At 41.4% G+C, this 26,599-nt stretch overlaps 1 protein-coding gene across 2 annotated transcripts in view; it reads right to left on the bottom strand.

Annotated features, from left to right (window-relative positions):
• STAC (SH3 and cysteine rich domain) overlaps positions 1-26,599 on the bottom strand; it is a 104,917-nt gene that overhangs the window by 49,157 nt on the left and 29,161 nt on the right. For both annotated transcript variants that reach the window (XM_074945412.1, XM_074945411.1), the window contains exon 2: positions 24,607-24,883. In XM_074945412.1, the coding sequence (XP_074801513.1) occupies positions 24,607-24,883 (277 nt within the window). The remainder of the gene's footprint in view (positions 1-24,606; positions 24,884-26,599) is intronic.

Raw genomic sequence — 26,599 nt, forward strand, 5'->3', positions numbered from 1 at the left:
ATCTTTAAGGGCCTGGGCTTGCGTCATTTTGAAAATCTGGCCATAGGTGTTACAACTAGAGATGCTGCAGCATTTATTTTAATCCTTATTTAGAAAACTAGATGGGAAAAGAACATCTAACCATAGCCGCGTATCAAGGTTGGGAGAAGAGGCGATATTTGATCAATCCTAGATCTCTGGCCCGGGCCTCTCTCTCAGTCTCTTCTATATGCAACATATGGACAAACACTGTGCTGCAGGGAAATAATCTGTATCCCAGAGGATGAAAATACATGTAATCAAACAACCCCGTCCCGCCATCGTTTGCTCAGTCAGTAAACTCATGAACAGAGCTATCCACAACAGGGTAGGTTGGCTTTTTGTAGCTGTTGTTTTAAGACTGTTATCAGCTTGGGAGCCACTGAGAAAGAGTAAAAGTTTTCCAACCTGAAGAAAGTCAAAAACAAAACATACAATCTAGTATTTGGGAATAGCTGGATTATAAATGGCTATTTGAAGGTAAATATATTATGTGTTGGGTGAGGGTGCGTGAGAGATAGAAAGAGAATTCACTGAGAGTTATTTGGTACAGGAGAATCAGGACCCTGATCAGTTAGGACTAAGGAGAGACGCTAGGAGGTTTTCCTCTTTGAACTGGGACCAGGTCTGTGAAAAAGAGCCAAGCTTCAGCACAAATATAACTACGCTGTCACATACTGAAACATACAACTCATTTTCAGAAGAAACCGAGCACACGCCGCTGCTCTGTGTGAATCTACTGTGCTCATGTGCACACGGGGACTCTACAGCATGCACTGAGCTTCAAATGTGGTCGGCTGCTTTCACTGCTTCAGAGGAGGCGTAGTTCCTGTCATTCCTTTCTAACAAAATGGACTTGAAATCTGCCTGGAGGGCAACTCAAGCCAGAAATGCCGCTTACCTCTCTGCAGCCATTTGTTCTGCTCAGTAAACAAATGCATGGTAATGAATCTTGAACATCATGCCGATTTGACAGCAATATAAAGAGTGGTGGCTCTAGTTGTCAGGCACTTTACTTTGAGGGCTGATACAGGACGTTTAGCTCTATGACCTTGTGTAATCACATTTTTTCCTTATCTCAGTAAGAATGGAAGATGCTCTTGGATATCTAAAGAAAATAGATCTTGGGCCAAATTTGGCCTTGTTTTAACTAAATCAGCTTCTGTGGAGATATGCTAGGGTTGAATTTAGCCCCCTGTGCATAGTATTTATTCAATAACTGATCAAGGCAGCACTGTGATATCCAGGCCCTGCATTCCAAAGAAGTGCCCTAAACTGGAAACATTTGGTGCTAGTGTAGAAGAGGAAAGACAGTCTCTCCTTCCCCATCTGCTCAAGAAATATGCAAAGCACTCCCTGGGGGAAAATGCAATCCATTTAAAGGCCTTGCTTAATTCATTGCCCCAACCCCCATTTAGCTTGAATCTATCCCTGGGTTGATTAAAAACTCTTTGGCTGAAATATTGGGTGAAGGCTGGAAGTAGCCACCATTCCACAATATTTTCTGAGGCCGGCTAGCACAGTTTAGATTCAACAGGACACACACCTGTGCAATGTGGTAGAGGTATGTTAGTGGAAGATAATAATTTAGAGATGCTCCCTCATAAGGGACAGCATTACGAACATAGGAATTTAGAGATATGCCCTGGAAGTTGGGGTTGAGAACATAGTGGAGCTGTGCATAGCGGTTCACCACAGAAGCTCTCTAGTTTGTTTTATTAAAAGTTTTATTCCTTTCTCCTGCACAGTTTTTGTTGTTTAATGAACCCCAAGATTATTACATGGTGTCAGACGTGCTGAATGAGATGGAAACTGCAGTCATTTTGAAGTTAACGCCTGTGTTTGCAACTGAAAGCAGAGGCACCGGGAACATGTGGAGCAGCAGTCAGAGAAGAACAAAAGCTTTTGTATGTATTGTATGAGCACAATAGTAGCTTGACTAGCTTACGAAGGGAAAAAAAGCCAAAAATGGCTGTGTTGCAACCTCCATCCAGTCTGCAATGGTCAGGCAATGCTGCAGAGGACTGGAAAAAATTCAGACAGAGATCTGAATTGTATTTAGCAGTCATAGGGCCAGAGGAGAAAAATGATAAAGTGAAATAATCAATCTTTTTGCCTGTTGTTGGGGAGGAAGTATTGGCTATTTATAGCAATTTTAAGTTTGAAGAAGGTGAAAGCATGAAGTTAAGTAAAACACTGACTAAATTTGAGGAACATTGCATGCCAAAAAGGAATGAGACCTTTGAGAGGCACAAATCTTTTACACGTGTGCAAAAAACTGTTGTCACCATAGAGCAATATGTCACAGAATTAAGGAAAGTCAGTAAATTGGTTAGTCTCTAAGGTGCCACAAGTACTCCTTTTCTTTTTGCGAATACAGACTAACACGGCTGCTACTCTGAAACCTGTCAGTAAAACCTGGGACTTCGGTGAGCAGACAGTCTCTAGTTAGAGAGAGAGTCGTTTGTGGCATTAAAGACAATGTGTTAAGAGAGACAGTACTCCTTGAAGGAGATTTAACTTTAGAAAGAGCTCTCCAGATATGCAAGGCAGCAAAAACTGCGAATATGCAAGTCAAAGAGCTGAATTCATCAGAAGGGGTTATCCATGTATTGAGTGCAAAAGAATATAGCCAGAATAGGTAAAATCAAAAAGTGCAACCACTCAGTACAAAAACCACTGCAAGGGGGAAGACTGAATGTGGAAGGTGTGGATCACAGGATGGTCCCAAACAGTGTGTGAAAAATAAACATTTTGCAAAATGCTGCAGATCCCAAATGCAGAAAAGATAAATGCATTCAGTTGAAGACAACCTGGTTGAGGAGTTTTTCATAGACACACTGGGATCAAGCAGTCCTGATGAGAGGGACTGGATACTACCCATGAAACTGAATGAAACAATTATTCCACTGAAACTGGACAGAGTAGCTCGGGTTAATATTCTATCTGAATAAAATTATGAGAAACTGAAAATAAGACCAAAACTGGGAACAACAAAAATAAAAGTAACTGGTTATTCTGGAACAAATATACTAGTCCAGGAGAGGTACATTGCTAGCATCAACCATAAAAACACCATGTACGACTCCTGTTCATTATAGTGCCAAAGGAGGTGACACCAATTTTAGGCCTTGGTGCATGTGAAAAACTCAATCTGGTAAAACAGGTGCTCTCACTACAAGGCCATACTGAACCTGGCTGTGAAGCACTCATTCAGGAGTACCATGATCTGTTTCAAGGGTTGGGTTGCTTGCATGGTGAACATACAATCCAGATAAACAAACAGGTCCCTCTAGTTATCCACCCATGTAGAAAGGTGCAATTTGCACTCCATAGTAAACTCAAGGCTGAGCTTGCCAGGATGGAAGCGATGCAAGTAATACAAAAAATTGAGGAGCCAACAGAATGGGTGAGCTCCCTAGTCATTGTGGAGAAAATTAACGGCCAGCTACACATATGCTTAGAGCCAGGAGACTCAACAAGTCTAAAAAAAGAGAACATTTCAAACTACCAACCAGAGAAGAGGTTATGGCTCAATTTGCAAATGATCAATATTTCAGTAAATTGAGTAAATATCCTCAGGTTTTTGGCAGCTAAAATTAACTGAAGAAAGCTCAAAACTATGCACATTTAATACCCTATTTGGAAGATACAGATTCTTACACTTACCCTTTGGCATAGATTTAGCACCAGAAGTGTACCACAAATCCCTACATATGATCTGTGAACATATTACTGGTGTTGACACCTCAATGGATAACTTCATCATCTGGGGCTCAATGAAAAAGGAGCGTGAGAGTAGATGTCGGGAAGTTTTGGATGCAACTAGAGATGCAAACCTCAAACTAAATAGTGAGAAATGGGTGTTAGGGTTTACAGAACTGGCTTTTGTTGGGGACATTATTTCCAACTAAGGTGTAAAACCTGGTAAGAGGAAGAGTTCAGCCATTGAAATGATGCCACCTCCCCAGTCAAAGAAAGATGTTCAGTGGTTTCTGGGAATGGTAAATTATCTTGCAAAATTCATACCCAATCTATCTACCAAAGCAGAAGCTTTGAGAATAATTTTAGAGAATAAAAATGAATGGTATTGGGGTGCAGAACAAGAGGAATCATGGAAAGGCTTAAAACAACAACTGATACAAGAACCAGTGCTGAAGTTCTATGCACCAGGAAGGCTTATTAAAATTTCAGCAGAAGTTTCACGGTCTGGGTTAGGTGCAGTGATTTTACAGAAGCATGAAGATTCTTGGCAACCAGTGGCATATGCATCCAAATCACTGACTGAGGGAGAAAGCACATACTCACAGATTGAGAAGGAGCTTTTAGGAATATTGTTTGCCTGTGAGAGATTCAATCAGTATATTTATTCCAGACAGCGGAAGTTGAAACGGACTGCAAGTCCCTGATAGCATTATTTAGCAAATCTCTAAATGACTGTATAGTACCTTACCTCAAAGAATGATGATAAAGCTGCAAAAGTATGATTTGGTTGTTCACTGCAGATGCACTTTCAGAGCAGAGCAGTGACTCCCACTACCAAACCAGAGAAGACTTTAGAGATAGAGATGAAAGCCTATGTGAATTCAATTCCTGTAGCTAACAGGAAACTAAAACAAATAAGAGGAGAAATGGAGAAAGATCTATTGTTGGGTATCCTTAAACAAGTGATAAAGCGGGGCCTGAGGAAATAAGCAGTTGCTGTCCAAATATAAGAGACTATTGGAACTGCAGACATGAACTTACTGTGATAGATGGGTGATTTTCAAAGGCAAGGTTGGAATTCCAATGAGCCCCCCCCCTGCCCCCTCCAAAATACTACAGAAGATCCACAAGGGTCATTTAGGAATTGTGAAGTGCAAACAACGAGCACGAGAGGATCAATCACGACATCACTAATGTGGTAAGAAACTGCTTTTTATGCTTGAAATACAAGCCATGTCACTGGGCTTGTCTACACTGGCACTTTACAGTGCTGCAACTTTCTCACGCAGGGGTGTGAAAAAACACCCCCCTTAGCGCAGCAAGTTTCAGCGCTGTAAAGCGTCAGTGTAAACAGTGCCCGAGCGCTGGGAGCTACACCCCTCGTGGAGGTGGTTTTTTAGAGCGCTGGGAGCTCATTCCTATATAAATGAGGAAGATGGGAGTTACAGGGTGCTCCCCCAAGGTACAGAATGTCACAGGGAAGATGTAGAGATATGTTTGTGGACGGTTATAATTTAGAGACGCTCCCTCATGTGGGCCAGTATTATGAATATAGGAGTTTAGAGGTGTGCCCTGGAAGCTGGGGTTGAGAATACAGTATATAGCTGTGTGCAGCAGTTCACCACAGAAGCCCTCTAGTTTGTTCCAGATGTGAAGAGCAGATAAGTAGGATGGAGGATTTAAAAACCTCTACATATAATTTAAAAATAGAGAGTAATAAAAGGAGGCAAAGAATTTATTTATAGTGATCTGCCTTAAAAAAGTGACAGCATTGGTCTGACTTTGACGTGTTGTTAAGTTTACACCTTTACTCTTTTTTTCTTTTTCTTTTTACATTTTTGTTGGTTGTTAAGGAAAGAGAGCTCCAGCATAGCCTTGAAATCACTCTTTTCAATGAATCGTGAAATATAGCGTCAAACTGTGTACAAACCTCCCTGAGCATAATATATTAGCAGCGTATCAATCAGCAGAAGATAGGATGTTAATGTTTTAGAGGAGGAAATTCATTTCTATTTGAGTCACTTTTAGTTCCCATGCATCCAGAGCTGCTTAAAAATTTCAGATAGGTATTTTTAACATGTAGAAATAGAATGGAAAAAAAAAAAAGAGTTCCTTTGTATGCAGGCAGGCTGCAAAACAGAGCATAAAATTAGAAGCGACTTCTCAGTGACAGAGCTTTCGTTAGAAATACTGTGTAAGGACAAAATGAATGAACATGCAAGTTTTTCTTCAGGGATTGGTCCAGAAAAAAACCCTTCACCATTAAAAGTGTCACACGTAAGTTTATTTTTCTCTCTCCAACGTGCATTGGTGAAAACACTTTTGTTCCATCTGTAATTCAGCTCTGTAACGTCTACAGCAGTAACACTATTACTCAGTCATTAGATCATGAATCGATCCTTGAAATAGGGCTTAAGTGGCACACTGGCCTTCTGTACCAGGGCGAATTTTCTAGGTCTTTTAACATTATGAAGATGATGAGCTGATTGCCTCACAGTGAAAACATAAAGCAAGAGTTCTCCCAGCATTCACTTATCAAATATTCCGCAGCTTTGCTAACTACTTCTGTCCTTGAAAGGAAATATCCACCACCACATTTCTTAAAATATCATCTCTTGTTGAAGATTATCTAAATGTTGGTTACGACACAAGAGCAACATGATAAATAAATTAACAGCCAAATGTATTATTGAAGCCAAAAAACAAATGCAATATATCATCTCTAATTTACTGTATTTTAAACAAACTGGCACTGATGTCTCAATAGCAACTACTCCTCTGCAAAACAGTGATTGCCAGTGTCAGGTGAGCTCTTTGCAAGCCATATACAACAGAACTTTGTAGAGGGTTGGTTGTTTTGTCTGAAAGGCAGATAAAAATTGCCTAAAGCAGCACAGTACTAATATTCAGATTTATCACCTCTGCTGCAACTTCCTAAATGGCAAGAAGCAATAGATATGAAACAATATTTTTAATGGGGAAAAGTGGCTCAGGTAAAATAACCAACCCAAACACAGCTTTAAACACACTACAGGGTACTACAGGAGAAGCCAAATTTGGGCCAATATTTTCAAGCTGGGTTTCCTCAACAGACACAACCTAAGCATGTGGCCTGATTTTCAGAGCGGCTGAGTACCTGGATTGCTCATGCAAATCAGGCAATGTTGGATGCCTAAATACAGATTTCAGTGTCTTTACTTCAGGCACCACCACATATATTACAGTAGATGTTAAATAATTAAATTTAAAAAAAAACTTCCTATAGAAGATTTCCCTTGGAGGATAAAAAGCAGAAAAGGGGAGAGCTACTTCTGGAAAGCACTCAGATACTTTGGCGATGAGGGTGGTATAAGAACCTGACCAGAACACAATAAAGAACAGGAGAAGAAGCAACCTGGACCAGTGGCCCAAGTAAGGACCAGCACAGGCCAAGGGTTTGGGCTAAGTTTGGGCAAATAAAGTCCAATCAAATGAGATTTACAGTTCAATTCCTAGATCAAAAAGAGATTTTTGATTTGGGAAGCCAGATTTTCAGATAATGGTCTCTATTTTTATAGGCACAAGTTACTTGACCTGTCTTTTCAAACCTGCAAAAACGGACACCTGATTAAAAAAAACAAACTGGCTCCTGAGTGTCTTGTGAGATAAGGTTTTCAAAAGTTCAGATGCTTATCTGTACTAAACCTGCAATCTCTGAGGTCTACAACCCATGACTAGGAACCTGGAAGGTGCAAAATGTAGAGCAGTGTTTTGGCTATGCTGAGAAGGGGGAAAGAAACCCCAGGCTGGGAAATAGAAGAACAATCTGCTCTGAGTCCATCATAGCTAGGGGATTTTTCATCCCCTCTGTTCTGCTAATAACCGTTTAACGTTTTTCTTGCTTGTGGCACTCCATTACCAATGAATCTGAAGTGAAAGACAATGCTGTGTGCCAAAAGATTAAGACAATTTGACTATAAAATAGTTGCTTACTTAAAAAAAAAAACTTGATATGTAAACAGCTGATTGCCCTCTGAGCTTCTGCTGTTCCAAACTTCTTAAAGCTTTGGCTGTTTCCTCTTGTGGCACGAACACTAATTTGTTAAACCAACTTCTCTGTTGTGTACCTGGACTTCGTTAATGAAGACAGAGCAGCAGAGCTGATGCTGGAGCAGGCCAAATGAAAAGACAGATATCGGATTCACTTTTGCAACCTCTCCCTCCCTCCATCTTTCCCCCATTTTACAGAAGCTGCCCAGAAAGCAGCAGCAGAGGATAACTACACACACACACGCCTAATGTTCAGGCCGCTCTCAGAATCTGGCTACAAGCAACTTTCTAATCTGAAGCCAAATTCTGCTCTTGTATGCACATGCAGCTCTAACTGACTTGAGCTGAAGCCACAGGTGTGTACAGGTGGGCATAATTTGGCCCTGAGTGAGATAAGCCAAGGATCATATTTAGTAGAGCTGTACAGGAACCATTTCACAGGAAATTCAGCTATTTCAAAATTTCAAAACATTTGTTTTGGGTCAGCTGATGCATTCTGAAGCATTTCATTTTGATTTTGACTTTTTTTTAGGGATGTTAAGCCATTAAAAAATTAATCGCGATTAATCGCATTGTTAAACAATAATAGAATACCATTTATTTAAATAGTTTTGGATGTTTTCTACATTTTCAAATATATTGATTTCACTTACAACACAGAATATAAAGTGTACTGGGCTCACTGTATATTTATTTTAGATTACAAATATTTGTACTGTAAAAAACAAAAGAAATAGTATTTTTCAATTCACCTAATACAAGTACAGTAGTGCAATCTCTTTATCATGAAAATTGAACTTACAAATGTAGAATTATGTACAAAAAGACCCTGCATTCAAAAATAAAACAATGTAAACTTTAGAGCCTACAAGTCACCTCAGTTCTACTTCTTGTTCAGTCAATTGCTCAGACAAACAAGTTTGTTTACTTTTTGTTCACAATGTCACTTGAAAGCGAGAACAGGTGTTCACATGGCACTGTTGTAGTTGGCATCACAAGATATTTATGTGCCAGATGCACTAAAGATTAATATGTCCCTTCATGCTTCAGTCACCATTCGAAAGGACGTGTCCATGCCGATAACGGGTTCTGCTTGATAACCAACCAAAGCAGTGCGGACCGATGCATGTTCATTTTCATCATCTGAGTCAGTCAGATGCCACCAGCAGAAGGTTGATTTTCTTTTTTGGTGGTTCAGGTTCTCTAGTTTCTGCATCAGAGTGTTGCTCTTTTAAGACTTCTGAAAACATGCTCTACACCTCATCCCTCTCAGATTTTGGAAGGCACTTCAGATTCTTAAATCTTGAGTCAAGTGGTGTATCTATCTTTAGAAATCTCATATTGGTACCTTCTTTGCGTTTTGTCAAATCACCATCCTAGACTGCTATAACATGAAATATATGGCAGAAAGCGGGTAAAACAGAGTAGGAGACATACAGTTCTCCCCCAGGGAGTTTAGTCACAAATTTAGTTAAGGCATTATTTTTTTAATGAGCATCATCAGCATGGAAGCATGTCCTCTGGAATGATGACCAAAGCATGAGGGAACATACGAACATTTAGTGCATCTGGTACGTAAATACCTTGCAATGCCAGATACAAAAGTGCCATACAAATGCCTATTCTCACTGTCAAGTGTCATTGTAAACAAGAAGTGGGCAGGATTATTTCCTGTAAATGTAAACAAACTTGCTTGCTTAGCGATTGGCTGAACAAGAAATAGGACTCAGTGGACCTGTAGGCTCTAAAGTTTTACACTGTTTTGTTTTTGAGGTGCAGTTATGTAGCAAAAAAAAAAAAATAATAAAAAAATCTACATTTGTAAGTTACACTTTCACAACAAAGATTGCACTACAGTACCTGTATGAGGTGAACTGAAAAATACTATTTCTTTTCTTTGCCATTTTTACAGTGCAAATATTTGTAATAAAAAACAACAATATAAAGTGAGCATTGTTTACTTTGTATTCTGTGTTGTAATTTAAATCAATACATTTGAAAATGTAGAAAAACATCCAAAATATTTAATGCATTTCAATTGGTATTCTATAGTTTAACAGTGCAATTAAAACTGCAATTAATTTTTTAATCATGATTAATTTCTTTTAGTTAATCGCGTGAGTTAATTGTGATTAATCAAGAGCCCTACTTTTTTTTATAATATGAAATACATTTTGAAGCAAAAAGTCATTTTGAAATGAAAAATCATTTGAAATGGAGTAGTAATTATCAAGATGCTTCATTTCAACTTTTTTTTAAACAAAATTTTGTTGAAATTGATACTTCCCACAGAAAGTTTCGGTTTTGATGAAATAGTGTTTTCCAACAGAAAAACATTTAATTGGAAAATTTCTGACCAGCTCTCATATTAAGCGTTGGACACAGAAATAGGTAAACTCTGCCATCAGTTACAACCTTTGAATAGAATTTGGTCCTGGATCTATGGTTTACTCAATACAGCAGTGATAGCTTAAAAACAACTCTACACAGTAGCTGCAAAGGACATCAATTTTTTTTAAAAGAGGAAAGCCTCTCATTTGCTGGAAAGATCTTTTTCACATCTTTTTTCACGGTTTCACTCCATATCTGCAATGCATGTAAAAGGAACTTTTCTTCCTTTGGGTCACTCTTTGGAGCAAGATAATTTGAATGGTAAATAAAAATGTCATTATATGTCATAGGCTTTGGTCTTTAGTTCAGCCAGATGACTAAAGCCTTGTATATATTTGGGAATAGCCTTCAGTCAGTGTTCAGTAGCTGCCCTGCTGCAAACTCCAGATGTAGATTTCAAGAGTCATGATTTGCATTGGTTGAGTTTACCCTGGATTCAAGCTGGAGTAAGCTGAACCTGTGCAAATTTTGGCTTTCCTTCTCTATTCTTGGGGTTTGCACGACAGCAAATATACCAGTTTCTGGTCTGATAGCTAAATCCCAAGCCTAGACAAGGCCTAAGTGTACTAGAGACAGGGAAGGAAATTGGGAGAGTTGTAATCTAGTGGCTTGTATTTAGGATCCAGTGGAGTTGATCAGGTGAGCCAGTCCCAAACAGCACAACTTAAAACGTAAGGGGACTTCTGTGTATGTTTCAGAAAGGGACTTGTTGAGGGGCTGGCTTTTGGAAATCAGCAAAGGAGTTTATCTGAACCAATCAGAACCTTACAAAGATTCAGGTTTGATTTGTAGAAAGGGGTGAAGTTTGGGCTGTATCCATACCTAATGATAACAAATGCTCTATCACAAACAAGCTCCCACTCAGAATGGGAACAGAGCTCTCCCTCCTTAGGTACGACAGAGCTCAAGGCTGGGAGTTTCAAAAGAACTTAAGGGAGTTAGGTACCCAAATCCCTCTCAAATTCAGTTAATCCCCGTAGGCTCCTTCGAAATTCCCAGTCCTAGACAATAAATGGATTTGGTGCTTACTCTCCCAAAGGTGCCCCAGAGGACTAGCTGCAATGGTGTTTCAAAGGGAGTTAACCAAAAGGGCCTGCGGGAGAAGGAAGGATCTTGCTGTTGGATGCAGAGCACCTCTAAACAGTGGAGTCTTGTTGGAGCCAGACAACAAATTTTTTCACAGGATGACTCAAATCTGCTGCACCTTCAGATACAGCCTTCCTGTGCCCCCTTTTCTGGTGCCCTTTCACATGTGTTACCCTCAGTGGTTGCCAGTATCACCTATGGCTACAGGTGGATCAGAACAGGGTAAATATGAACTTTCATGCTGAACAAACCAGAAGATGACTGCTGACCCCTGTCAGTAACTTTAAGACATCCCATAGCATGCAGCACATCAGTATTCACCGGTAAGCATGTACACACATTGCACCCCATACTGCTGCTAACAACACCCTCTCTCTTCCTGGCAAGCTCCAAGGAACTATTCTGTGTGCATGCTTAAAGAGGACTGCAAGGTGTTCTCCTTTACGCAAATACCTGATGATTCTTAAAAGATGTAGAGCAGCGCAGGATCTATTTTGAGCTTTTCATGTGTCATTGTCCTTGGCGTGTGTGTGTGTGTGACACATTAGTGCTGGTGAAAGGTGCTGCATCAACAGCCCTAGATATGGAAGTTTGCTGTATTCTACACTGGCCAATGAATATGCCTCAACCCTGGCCTGGAACGAAGGACCAGCTGGCATCTTCACATACGTTCAGTCCATAACCTCGCTACTGAGTTTATCAACAAGGGAGGCAGTTACATCTATTATGGAAACACCGGTCGTGGCTGTAAAGTTGAGTCTTGCAATGCGCGCATGCACGCGCACGCACACACACACACTGCTTCATAGATGCTGCTGGGGGAAGATGATATTCGGGCCCTTTTTCTCCCTGATCCCTCACATTAATGGGCCTGGTCAGAGCTCCACTACTCCAGGGTGTGCAACAGGGATTAAACAGGGGGTGCAAGCGAGTCCTTTTAAAAAGAGAGAAGTAAGGTGTGTTCCACCACGTCCCCACCCAGTACCCTCAAGCCATCCTTTGCTGGGCTAGCTGTGTGGCTCTGGCCGCCACTACACAGTTGCTGCTGCTCTGCTCCCAACACAGTTTCACACAGAGAGCTCAGGATCACTTTGTAGAGTAGCTCCTAATGAATCATTTACTTGATGAATTTTGCTTTTCTTTTCATGAATTGGCTGCAAACAGATCAGTTAACTCCTTATTCAGAGTTACTTGATTAAAACTTTCTGCAAATAATTCCTGGTTTTTAACTTGTTTGAGTCCAAAATTGATTTTTTTGGTTGCTTACACTGGAAAGATAAAGTCACCCTTGACCAAATGAGCATAACTCTGCCAAAGGCACCTCAAAGAGGATCTCAGTGAAACCTGAAGCTTTACCTGAGTTCTCCCAGATAAAATTCATTTACAGGGACTTACATTTATAAGGTTCCTTTTACAATAATTGGTGTCAATGAAATGAATGTCATAGCGCAAAATGTCACGAGACAGAACTGTGGTTAGAGCTGAGATAAGAAACATAGCGTACGTCTACAGTGTAATTAGACACCCACAGTTGGCCCTTGCCAGCTGACTTGGGCTTGCAGAACTCAGGCTAAGGGACTGTTTAATTGCAGTGTAGACGTTTGGGCCTGGACTGCAGCCCAGGCTCCAAGACCCTCCCCGCTCACAGGGGCCTAAAGTCCAGGCTCCAGCCTGAGCCCGAATGTCTACACTACAATTGAACAGCCCCTTAGCCCCGAGCCCATGAGCTTGAGTCAGTTGGCACAGGCCAGCCATGGGTTCTTAATTGCAATGGTGACATACCCCTAGACTTATGCTCTTCAGGTAGTGACCAAATATTTGGTTTCCAAGTTACCTCGTGCAGATAACCAGGGAACCTCCCAGCCATAGACAGGCTGTAATCAGAGTGTCTGTTTGCAGAAAAAATGATTCATAATCTAGTCGTAAGCATCAGCTCTCTGGTGTGTCCTCATGAACGTCAGGCTGGGGTGTCAGCAGGTGTAGAATATCCCCTGCACCCACACACATAAAAAAGACTTGTGTCAAAGGAGGCAAAGACTTCATTGTCTGTTTACACTGGGGCACCTCAACTTCTCCAACGTAGGATCCTTATTGACCAGTTGTCAGGAACACAGTGGTCACAAAACGGAGCTGCCGGCATCCACTTCCATTTGTAATATGACAGTATGGCCCAGAGTAGCAACGGGTCCCATCGTGCAGTGCTGAATGCTGGCTCCTAGGTTCACCGCATCTCCAAGCCATGCTACTGCATTAACGATAACGATAGCCACAAGCTACGCTGTAGCTTCCTGTGTGGGGCGCTTTTGCCATCCTTGATGTATGCAACATTTTACTTTCTTGGAAAAAGCAGCTCCATTATTTCCTTACTTTATGGTTCCTGCAGTCCTTAAGGTGGAACTCCCATTGACTTGGTCCTACATCACACTTACCAAGCAAGCGGCAACTGCAGTCATCTATATAATTGCAATATTTAGATGGCCTACAAAGACAGATCTAGAGGTAGAAAAATAAAGTGCTTACTAAAAAGGTCGGTTAGATGAGAGTCACGCTTGACAGCTGCATTCACCTCAGGAAAGTACTTACCAGTTCTTTTGAAAATGGTTCCCCCCGCCCCGCCCAACCCTGCCCAGCGGTGCATCTGAAGTCCAGTTTCTCCCCACATTCTTCTGTGGTACTGCTCGATGCGGCAACGTCGCTACTGAGCAATCATGGGGACGTCAAAAACGCATTTCGTGAGAATTGTTTCAGCGGCAGTGGTAGTTTCACCAGCAGTCTGGGTTCAAAGTGCCTTGACAACGCACTTTTGAAAGTTTTGCCCACCTTCCCGCTTGCTAGGCAACAGACTTTACCCAGCTGCTTGAAAGCGTCTAACTGGAGATTAAACACATTCATTTTCTAAAATTTACAGTCAGTTAAAAATAATAAAGTTACAAATGTGAGCCATGCTTGATGCCTTGCAAGGACAAATTAGAATTTGAAGTGGGCTTCCAAGCTCTTTTCTAGGCTAAACAGTCCCTGATCTTCCAATTTAAGATAAAATTCTAACCTCATCTCAGAGGAGCAAGTCCTCCCAAAGGATAAACAGACCCAATATTTGCTTTTCAGTATTCACTTTAAAGTATGCTTAGATCCCTACTACCAAAGAGAAATATTAATTTCACACAGAGGTGCTGTACATTCCTCTGTTTCTTTACAGATTTATGGCTGGATATCACTGGGCACTCTTAAAACCAACAGGAGAGATAGCTACAGGGCTGGAATCAATTACTGTTCTTTCATGGCTATATTACAAAAGGCCCAGCTGACTGCCTATGAACTACTCCAGTATAACTAGTGCTACATTTAACTGTGTTACATCATCAATGGTAGGGGTTAGTACTTATTAATCGCCAATTTTAACAAAAAAGTCACAGCCTGTTACAATATTAATTTCAAGCTAACAGGGATTTTTAAGTTACAGTTTTATACCAAGTTCTGCTGCCACCTTTTCCGAGTGTTTCATGTCGGTTTCCCACTAGCTCTTCACAGAAGGGACGAGGTGAAGCTAAAGTAAACAGGAGGCTGGGATTTTCAAGAGCGTCTCAATGAAGAAAGTGCCAAACTCCCATCAGAGGCAGAGTGAGCACCTAATTCTCCCAGGTGCTTTTGAAAATACACCTAAAGGGATAAGGGAATTACTCTGTCCTCTTGCAATAATAATATCTATGATACCCTTTGAACGGAAGAATATGGCTCAATCCTCTAAGCCCTTACTCACACCAGTAGATCCATTGGGCCTGATCGTGCCTCCTATACCCACACAGAGTAGAACCGTCAGATGCAGATCTCCCCCATTCTGTATAGAAACGGGTTTAATCAACGTCTGTGGCAATATTCCTCCCACTCCCCTAGAACAGAGTCTGTGCTGGGGGATAGTGTGGAGACTGGGAAGAAGGCCATGTCCATGCTTACAGCAGCACCGATGTACCGATATAGCTGTGCTGCTGTAAGATTGCTTGCGTCTCTTTGTTATGCCGATGGGAGAGAGCTCTCCCATCGACATAATAAAACCAGCTCAGTGAGTGGTGGTAGCTGTGTTGGGATGCTCTTCCACTGACATAGTGCTGTGCGCACAAGCGCTTATGCTGGCAGAACTTATGTCACTCGGGGGGGAGGAGTGTTTTTTCCACACCCCTGAGCAACAAAAGTTTTGCTGACATAAGTGCTAGTGTAGACATGGCTGAAGAGAGACTGGGAGTGAGCACAGAAGGAGGGCAATGCACATCATTTTTCCGCTGAGCCTGAAAGATCGAGTGAAAAAGTTAATACAGTCACAAGCGGGATTATTCTTTGCACTGAGTCTCACAGGAGTCTTAGGAACTATCACAGCCAAGAAGTGGCTCTGGAAAGGAGCCAGCTGGCACTTCTGGCTGGGCCCAAACCTCATGTGATGGCACAGAGCCTCTCTGTGAATGGCCTGGTTTCATTCGGACCTGCCAGGTTTCAGTGCTGTTCCTGTAAACTTTCCCCATAAAGATTTCCTCCACCAAAATCCACTCCTGCAGGTTCCTCCTCAAAAGGGAACAATCTTGGCCATTGGCTTTAGGGGACTACTCAGGCACGCAAACAGTTTGCCACATTGATCCTTCAATTAGGAAGCTTAAATTCAACAGAGATAAAACTCAGTACTTTATCCTAATTCTGAGGCACGAACCCTAGTGCACATGAATCCTGTGATGGATTTTTCCATGTGCACACTTTTGGTTACAAAGTACTTCAGTTTCAGAAAAAGCAGTCAAAGGTACGACAGGTAATGCACATAGCTTAGGAGTTTCTCATCAGCGATACATCCTTTAGGTCAATTACTTAAACAGAAAAAAACCCCAAACAACTGAACATATACTATATGTAGCAAACTCCCCCTCCCCCCCCCCCATACTAAAAAATCAAACCCATGTCTTTTCAACTGAAGGCTTCATAGCAAAGCCTTGACGACGGAGGCCACATTCAGCTTTGGTGTAAATGGCCACAGTTCCATTAACCTCAGTGCAATTGAGTTATACCTGCTTACACTGCATCTGAATTTGGCTTGTCAGTGTGCGCTGTTTTATTGTTGGAGGGATAAGTAGGATTACAAATGCATGAATTTTGTATTGCACTTTATTAAAACGTTCTGATTTTTTTCTGTCTCTCCTCCTCCAGCCCCCTCCAGTTTTATTCTTCTTTTAAAAAAACTTTTCCACAGGAAAAATAAAATAAAGTGTGTTTTTTCCAGATTGGAGAAAGTTACAATAACTCTGCAAGGAGAGCATGCTGCAGTAATCTCTCTCTCAAGTGACAAAGGTGAGTATCAGAGTGGTAAAATCTACATAAGATTAGGACTGTTGCAGTCACAGGACCAGCCGTGAATGGATATGTCACAGATGATCGGCATCTAGGCAGCCAGAGATCATTTGCCTTGTCCACTTCCCGTTTTTGCAAGATCTGAATTCACTATCTATTATATGGGCTGCTGATCCCAGAATACCCCCTAAATCCTCACAGTGGCCTTATGAAGGCCAGGGTGAACAGACATCTATCCAGAAGGTATTATTGCTTTAATTTATATTCAACGATTTAATGAAAATTAGTTATTCATGGATTTATAGCTGTTGTAATATACATATCACCATAAGGTGGGTGGAGGTTATGGGTCAGAGTTAAGGTGAGTAGTGAAAGTCAACTGCTGTGTTAACAATTAAAGAAAATAACTTGTTATAAGGTTGTTTTAAATGAATGGCTATTTACTGACTGGGAACACTGAAAATACATTTCTAAACAGATTTATTTTCATGTCAGATATTTTTAAAACCAAGTTGGGTTAATTTCTTGATATACCATTTATATTTGCCTTAGACAGGATGTATTAACTACATGCAGTCTGCATGGAATGTGTGGAAAATAAGATTTTTTTTTGCCATCTGAGTCAGTACGGGACATGAACCCATAAATGAGTAAAATGTTTAGAAGAGGGCCACAGATGGAGCAGGGTTTTTTAAATACACAATGTTTTCTTCTAAGTGTGAAGTAGTGACACCATGTTTTCTGCTAAATGCAAAGTACTACAGTGATGAGTGACGACACTCCATAGACTGGGAGAAAAGAGAGGACATGTGGTTTTGATCACCCTATCATTTTTAAGTTTCTTTTTTCTGACATGACATTACATTTACAGTTCCTGTCTTTGCTGGTGCTTAGATATTAAATGCTGACAGACTTTTTCCTTCACCTGATATTGAGCTGAGTTATCACATTCTGCCTCAAACAAGTGAAATATGAGATAAGAAACAAAAACTGGGAAGAAACACCCAAAGCTCTGCGTAGAACAGGGTCCTTGGTAATAGTGACCAGAATATAATTTAATGTAACATTCCTGTGGCGGGGAAAACACCACAGAGGCCTAACACCGTAGCATTTCATTTCAGAAAGGGGGACTACACAAAAACAAGGAGGTTAGTGAAACAGAAATTAAAAGGTGCAGCGCCAAAAGTGAAATCCCTGCTAGCCCGCATGGAGACTTTTTAAAGACACCATAATAGAAGCTCAACTGAAATGTAATACCCCAAATTAAAAAACATCGTAAGAGAACAAAAAAAAGCGCCACCGTGGCTAAACAACAAAGCAAAAGAAGCAGTGAGAGGCAAAAAGGCATCCTTTAAAAAGTGGAAATTAAATCCTAGTGAGGAAAATAGAAAGGAGCATAAACCCACTGGCAAATGAAATGTAAAAACGTAATTAGGAAGGCCAAAAAAGAATTTGTAAGAACAGCTAGCCAAAGACTCAAAAAAAATTGCTATTACTTTTTGAAAATACATCAGAAGCAGGAAGCCTGCTAAACAACCAGTGGGGCCACTGGATGATCGAGATGCTAAAGGACAAGAAGGCCATTGTGGAGAAACTAAATGAATTCTTTGCATTGGTCTTCACGGCTGAGGATGTGAGGGAGATTCCAAAACCTGAGCCATTCTTTTTAGGTGATAATCTGAGGAACTGTCCCAGATCGAGGTGTCATTAGAGGAAGTTTTGGAACAAACTGATAAACTAAACAGTAATAAGTCACCGTGACCAGATGGCATTCACCCAAGAGTTCTGAAGGAACTCAAATGTGAAATTGCAGAACTGTAGTCTGTAAGCTATCATTTAAATCAGCTTCTGTACCAAATGACTGGAGGATAGCTAATATGATGCCAATTTTTAAAAAGGGCTCCAGAGGTGACCCCGGCAATTACAGGCCGGTAAGCCTGACTTCAGTACTGGGCAAATTGGTTGAAACTATAGTAAAGAACAAAATTGTCAGACACAAATATGAACATAATTTGTTGGAGAAGAGTCAACATGGCTTTTGTAAAGGGAAATCGTGCCTCACCAATCTATTAGAATTCTTTGAGGGGGGTCAACAAGCATGTGGACAAAGGGGATCCAGTGGATACAGTGTACTAGATTTTCTAGTAGAAAATAGAGTTTAGATTTTCAGAAAGCCTTTGACAAGGTCCTTCACCAAAGGCTCTTAAGCAAAGTAAACTGTCATGGGATTAGAGGGAAGGTCCTTTCATGGATTGGTAACTGGTTCAAAGATAGGAAAGAAAGGGTAGAAATAAATAGTCAGTTTTCAGAACGGAGAGAGGTAAATAGCGGCGTTCCCCAGGGGTCTGTACTGGGGCCAGTCCTATTCAATATATTCATAAATGATCTGGAAAAAGGGGTAAACATTGAGGTGGCAAAATTTGCAGATGATACAGAATTGCTCAAAATAGTTAAGTCCCAGACAGACTGTGAAGAGCTACAAAAGGATCTCTCAAAAGTGGGCAACAAAATGGCTGATAAAATTCAGTGTTGATAAATGCAAAGTAATGCACATTGGAAAACATAGTGCCAACTATACATACAAAATGATGGGGTCTAAATTGGCTGCTACCACTCAAGAAAGAGATCTTGGAGTCATTGTGGACAGTTCTCTGAAAACATCCACTGAATGTGCAGCAGCAGTCAAAAAAGCAAACAGAATGTTGGGAATCATTAAGAAAGGGACAAATAAGAAGACAGAAATATCATATTGCCTCTATATAAATCCATGGTATGCCCTCATCTTGAATACTGCGTGCAGATGTGGTCGCCCCATCTCAAAAAAGATATTGGAATTGGAAAAAGTTCAGAAAAGGGCAACAAAAATGACTAGGGGTATGGACCGGCTGCCATATTAGGAGAGATTAATAAGACTGGGACTTTTCAGCTTGGAAGAGAGACGACTAAGGGAGTGATGTGATTGAGGTCTATAAAATCATGACTGGTGTGGAGAAAGTAAATAAGGAAGTGTTATTACACCTTCTCATAACACAAGAACAAGGGTCACCAAATGAAATTAATAAGCAGCAGGTTTAACACAAACAAGGAAGTGGTTTTTTTTCACACAATGCACAGTTAACCTGTGGAACTCCTTGCCAGAGGATGTTGTGAAAGCCAAGACTATAGGGTTAAAAAAAGAACTAGATAAGTTCATGGAGGAAAGGTCCATCAGTGGCTATTAGCCAGGATGGACAGGGATGGTGTCCCTAGCCTCTGTTTTCCAGAAGCTGGGAATGGGCGATGGGATGGATCACTTGGTGTTCGCCTGTTCTGTTCATTCCCTCTGGGGCACCTGGTATCGGAAGACAGGATACTGGGCTAGATGGACCTTTGGTCTGACCCAGTATGGCCGTTCTTATGTTCTTAATGTGGCCTGAAGTTCATCTTATTTTCCTCCTGTTCTTTTATTTCAGTCTTTAGCAGAAGCTTCTGATAAGTTGGAACTCAATTCAGTAAAATCAAATACACTCAAACACACATGCACGTAAAAGTCTTCTGTGCTCTGGAAACCTCTTCAAACCTACAGATATTTGATTTTCAACCTTCCCCATTGCTGCCGTTAGAGAGAGAAATTCTCTCTCTTTTTTTTAATTCAGCTGGTCTCTAAGGGTACATCTACACTGCCATTAAACACTCATGACTGGCCAGTGTCAGCTGACTTGGGCTCGGGGTACAGTGCTATAAAATGGCAACGTACACATTTGTGCGCAGGCTGGAGCCTGGGCTCTGGGAGCCCATGAAGGGTGAGAGTCCCAGAGTAAAGCTTCAGCCCGAGCCCAAACATCTACACTGCAACTTTACAGTTCTGCAGCCTAAGATCAGCAAGCCCAAGTCACCTGACATGAGCCAGCCATGGGTGTTTTATTACAGTATAGACATCCTCAAAGTACTACTGCAAGAAACTGCCTTAAGATGGGAGCTCCCGTTATCCTGTAGTGCTCCCTTGAATGGGGAAGGCTCTCCCTTGTTTGGTCTGACAGGCAGCAACTGCCTCTGTGCCAAATCCTCCTTTTGCAACTTTAGCACAAGGGAATTGCGCCCAAAAAACTGAGAGTAACACTTGGCCTCCCATCTTTAAGGCCAAGCTTAAAGCATATTATTGTTCCATGTCTTGGTCATTTCCATAGGAATTTTACCTTTTGGGTGCTTTTGAATGGGTTGTAATGCATTTTGGGATGCACTATATGAAAAGCACTAGAGTAGCTTTTCATTGTACCCATCCTTTTCTGTATATTGGAACCGGTTATATGTATTTGACCTTTATCTCCTGACTTGACATCTGTAAAAAGAACAAACAGACAATAAGAGAGCCCACACTGAAAGGCAGAATTGGGCTCATTGTACTTGATGACAAAGAGGGATGTGATGTGCACATTTTCTGTAGGATAATGATGTTTCATGTTCCATTGTTTTAATTTTGCCTTCAGTGAAACGAGCAGCATAGAGAGCCTGCTGTCTGTGTTGTAAGTTTCTTGTTAGCTCTTAAGCTACAGTAAGATTTTGACACACTGGCAAGACAGACGATCATGCTATGCAGAGCTCATCATTCAGCACCAAACTCAACTGTGCTGTTCAGTTCATAGATCAGTGCTCCATTTAAGGTGAGCCTGGAATCCTTCTGGATGACAAAAAAAAAATATCAAACCATCTGAAGCCAAGCGGAGATTTTCCTGGACTCTTTCTCTCAGTGACCTTTACAAGTCTTCCAAACATATTTCAGCCTTTCCCTTCACTCCAATTAATAAAGAATTTTAAGCCATACGCTCATTACCCTTAAATATCACAGCTGATGGAAAATATGAATGGAAGGAATAAAAGGTGTTATGTTATTACAATGAAAATTCAGAATCACAACTGACCAGGGCAGAAGTGGGTTGGCACAAGCTATTTCATTTAGAAGCAGGAAATACGATGAGATTTCCTGAAAAACTGCCCGTTTTGTTTCAACAGCCCTATGGCCCATAGTTACCCAGCTTATCGGGAGTAATTGAGCTATATCAAATATTAATATTCAGTTACCACATGCAGTCCATAATACAATGCTATAAAATCAGACATGGCTATGGGAAGAAGAGATGGAGGGGACCGCTGTAATAGAGCAGCACTTTGTGTATGGAAGCAGTTCCATATGTCACTTTACAGGGTGTCTAGACTGTAGAGTACCATGTGGTAAAATAAACGCAAAACACCTTTGCCTTGCACCTTCAAGCGGAAGATGCACCAACAGCTGCGTAGCAGAGGTCTGAGCTATTCACCGGACTCCTCCAGGCAGCCAGAGAAAGTAGGTCACATTAGCTTCAACTCAGCAGGGATAAAAGGTTTCTTTCTGTAGCAAAAGGGCTAAAGTGTAGGCTAGGAAGCCCTTCAAGGGGAAGCCCTGGGAATATCCAGCTCAGGATACAGGTAGGGCCAAACTGATGTTTTGTAGTATTGCTGTGCTCCAGGCCTTGCCTGTTTAAATTGTGTCATAAAGGAAGCTGAACAAAGGCAAAGGGTGTATAAGAACTTGACTTGTGGGAGCTGCGCTTGCTGCAGGGAGTAGGCCCCACCTACCTAGAGCAATAATATTTTGAAATTGTATTGGTTTTCAGTCTTACTAATGTACACCATTCACAGCATTAGTGAGAGACAGTTAAAAATGTGAACAGTGGGAAGCAAAGTTGTTCTGAGCTTATATTCTCAGCTGTATACATTGTTTAAACTAATACTTGAGATCAAATCCACATTGGCCTGTTAGGTTTAAATAACCTGCTGTCCTCAATCAGACCCACACCAACCACACTTCTTTTGCTCTAGGCCTCTAGTATTCCGTGGTGTTAATACTCTGTCCCATCCTCCTGGCCTCTGATCTCAAACAGGAAACTATTCTCCTCCTCTAAAGATTTTTTTTAAGGCTATAAACCTTATATATAATAGTACTTGATGACCTGTCCCCAGATCCTGTATGCCCAAGATCAGCAAGCAGCACTGTCTTCAACTGCCACATTATATTTAAACTTTATTTAAAATACATTTTAAATTCAGAGGCTTCCTTTTTAGTATAGGTGTGACCCAAGAACCTCTTCCACAAGGAGGTACAGAAGGCTTACCGGGATATCTTGAGATGCACATCAAAGGTTTGTTTGAGTATATTTGGGGGAGCAGGAAGACAAAGGAGATGCCTGGGCATCCCTCACCAAGGAAGTAAATGGACAGCAAATTTCTTTTGTAAAAGAGGGGTCACAACCAGGCGTGGTTGAAAATACTGGAGAAGACTTTGGGAGAGATAAGCTTCTTTAGACAGAAGGTTAATCTGTTAATTCACTGAAGTCTCTCAAAAGCATGTTATGATTTTGTTTTGTATGTAACCATTTGTTTCCAATATTCTTACTCTCCATCATTGGAATCTCTGTTCTTTGATAATAAATTCATTCTTATTTTCACTATAAATACATCTCAGTGCTGTGGTGTTAAGGAAAGTGAAGGGCCTGAGTAGAATCTTACAAACTGGTGTGCGCTGTTCCTTTGGGAACAGCAGGCCTAGGTAATTCAATGGGTGTTCATTGGAAAACGGGCTAGACACTGCAGGAAATGCTCTGAGGACTTGGGAGGTGGTGTTTGCCTATCGCTACCTGTACAAAGAGAGCAAGACCTGCAGAGGCTTGGAAGGCAGTGCTTGTGCTGCCAGAGATTGGTGGTTTCAGGGAGCTGACCCACAGCAGGCATAGACAAGACTCCTTCATGCTAAGGACAGGTAATGGTGAGGTGCCTTATGACCCTGAGTACCTTTGGGGAACGTCACAATAGGAATATCACTAAATACAGCTGAAGTCCTGGACAGTCTTGTCTTCTGCAGACCCACCATCCATTTAAAAACTCTGTAGGACGGCTCCAGGCCCCAGGAACACTGGAAAAGTTAGCTAAGACAGGACCAATGCTGCCAACGGAAAAAAACCAGCATACTAGTATCCTTAGATAAGAGAGCCAGAGACCCTCACAACATACAAGGTGCCACATCCTTATCAGCACTGCCACATCCACATCAGCTCCCCGAATTCCATGGAGTTACACCAGTTTACACTGGTCCAACGTACAGCTCAGAAAACAAAATATTTTCTTACATCAAACCTGGCATTTTGAAACCTGTCACCACGCTGAAGAACATGGTGCTGCTGCAGGTTTCTGTCTAATATTTGAGCTAAGGAAGTGTGTCACTTTTTCTACATGAAAGTATTCACTGCCCCACTCTAATTTTTCCTGAGGAATAACATGGGCCCGGTTCTCCTCTCACTTACTCACTTTTATAGTAGTATAACTCCATTGATTTTAATGGAATTGCTCCTGCTTTACATCATTGTCTGTGGGAGAATAATCATCCCAGGTGAAGTGAATCATCTGTAACACCGAGTGTGCCAGCCAACATTCTTGAATAATAGCCTCCCTGTTGGCCTATTGATGGCTAGCATGGACCCCCTCCCAATGACATGCAGAGGATGCAGCCTCTGTGCCACCATCCTGCCTGCACCCCTCTCTCTATCTCTTCTTCTGCAGCCCTATTGCAAAGCTGGTGTGGCAAGCCTCCACACTTGGGCAAATTTACACATAATCTCTGTAGAGTGAATCAGAATAGTAATTAACACTTTGGAATGCAGTGAAATAGTGTGGGACTTTCATTCTATTTGATTCATTACAATGAATGACATTTTACCATATTTTCTAGCAGTACAGCCAACAGGAACCCATGTTCATCAAAACCCAACAGGGCAAAATTTGGCTCCATAGCTTCTGAGTTGTGATACCTACGTGTGTCATCATGGGGAGACATCTGTTATTTGGGTCAAGCTGCAACCGATGTTAACTACACAGCTTAAAGTGTGAGCTCAAGGAGCCCACGATCATGTCAATGGGCTGGCTGGTATGGATCACCAGCCCAAGTTCCTTTGCACTAGTACTGTCAAGAACATCTCTGTGGTCACATATGGTCTGGGAACGCCACTCTGCATATTGTCTCTCACACACAAACAAAATAATTCTTACCAACAATCATGTGGTTGCAGACATCACAGAAAGTGGGTTTTTTGAAGATGTGCTCCTGGAAAACATGAACCTGATTGCTTTCTGCCTGTTGTTGGAGTTTGATAGGTGTGGAGGACTGGCTCTCTGAGCTGGGGAGCTGGCCGGTGCTGGTGCTCACCTCAGGCAGCAAATCAACTTGTAATTTCACGTCACTGTTCGTCCTCTGGAAAAAGTTGTCTGCGCTTTTACTCCGTAAGCTTTTGGTCTTGAAAGAGAGCGATCTTTTCAGTTTCTGGAGCTGCAATGCAACAACAGAAGAGTTGGTCACTTTTTTTTCTTTTTTTAAAAACACACAGCTGGTCAGGGTCATGTTGTGAGGTGTATCGTCAACTTTGTGCGTACATGTAAATTCCCACTGATATTAACAGTACGTTGGGAATGGATTATCCCATTGATGGGACTGCAATGTAATGACTCCACTCCAGTGAGCTACATAATCCACTCCAAAATCCAACTAGCAACTTGAGAGTTAAGAAAAGAGCTTGCAAGGAGAAAACTCATTACTCCTGTAGGCTCTAACAAACAACTCTATTGCTGCCTTCTTAATAGGTACAACAACAAAGTCATTACAGAATGTTATACACATACATCCTGGGGAGAATATATGCTCCTGTGTGTTCAAGCCTTACAGAAATTAAAGTGCCATACACCTATGGCATACGGTCCTTGAGTGGCAGGTAAGGCTATTTCAAGAACAGCTGCTAAAGGATGCTGGAAGAGGAATGAATTCAGTGAGGTAGATTATGTATTTTTTAAAATGTCTTCCTTTACAATTCAGTGGAAACAGATACAATATTTACTGGGTTTTGTCCTAGAAATCCTGGTTTTAAAAATAAAAATGAGTGAAGATCAAGAGTTACAGCACTATATGTTTGACCAGAATGTCTGTGTAATTTTCCGGTAATTCAGGTACTGCGTCAGTGTTCCCGCAAAGAATTAGCAGTGCTATGAAGGGCAGTGGGTGAGGTCTGGTACCTATCGTGGTGTGAGTTACAGAAGTTGGCAGATTTGACAGGCTCTGAAGTCTAAAGAGGGCAAACAGTCAGGGGAAAGAAAAGCATTCTGGGAAAACCTAAGCTGCATCTCCTTTCATGTTCATTTATCTCTGACATACAGCATGTCCATTTTGCCTATCACACAGTATTATTTCAACTACAGCAATGCTGGGCCTTATTTTCTTTCTTGAAATTTTCCATGCCACATAGAGTCTGTCTGTGCTAACTAAGAGCATTTGTTTAGACTAGAAACTATTTACACTGGAAACAATGGCGATTGGAAGTGATAATTCAAATTAATGGAAGGGAATGAGCTTACATACTTTCCTGAAAGTGCAGGCGCAGGTCTGTAATCCTGGCACGAGACCTGATGTAGTGGACTTGGAGCTCTGTTATAACCACTTTCCACCTCTGCTCCTATTTTTTTTTTTTTTTAATTATGAAGCCTGTAGCAGATATTAGTGGCCAGAGGCTTCATAAAATGGTGTGTCCCCCTGTTATGAATGGGAGATAGCCTCATCTCCACACCAGGCAGCCATAGGAATGGGCACAAGGGATACTCAGGCTCTTTTCCTATATTTCTCCACAGTCAATGCCATTGGTCCGATGAACATGCCAGGAGGGTCCACTGCCTTAGCTCAGCTCTCCAGGTTAACAACAGTCCAGGTTGCTGTTGTAAAATTCTCGGCACTCCTGTTTTACACCCTTCAATGTAATTAACTTTTTCTCACTAGTGACTTCTACTTGGAGGCTTCATGTGTGGCAAGCCCGGGTGTGAACATACAGCACACTAGCCTGCTGTTCACTCTGCAACTGCACACTAAAAGTTCTGGAGGATGCTTTGATGCCAGAGCCTCCATGTAGATAACTCCTTCCTGGGAGAGATCGTGACAACCCCTAAAGTGAGTTGTCAGATACATTTTCTTTCTTGGCATGCAGAAAGAGCCCCGAGGAGCTGT

The sequence above is a fragment of the Natator depressus genome, chromosome 2 (assembly GCF_965152275.1).
Source record: "Natator depressus isolate rNatDep1 chromosome 2, rNatDep2.hap1, whole genome shotgun sequence".
In the NCBI taxonomy this organism is placed as follows: Eukaryota; Metazoa; Chordata; order Testudines; family Cheloniidae; genus Natator; species Natator depressus.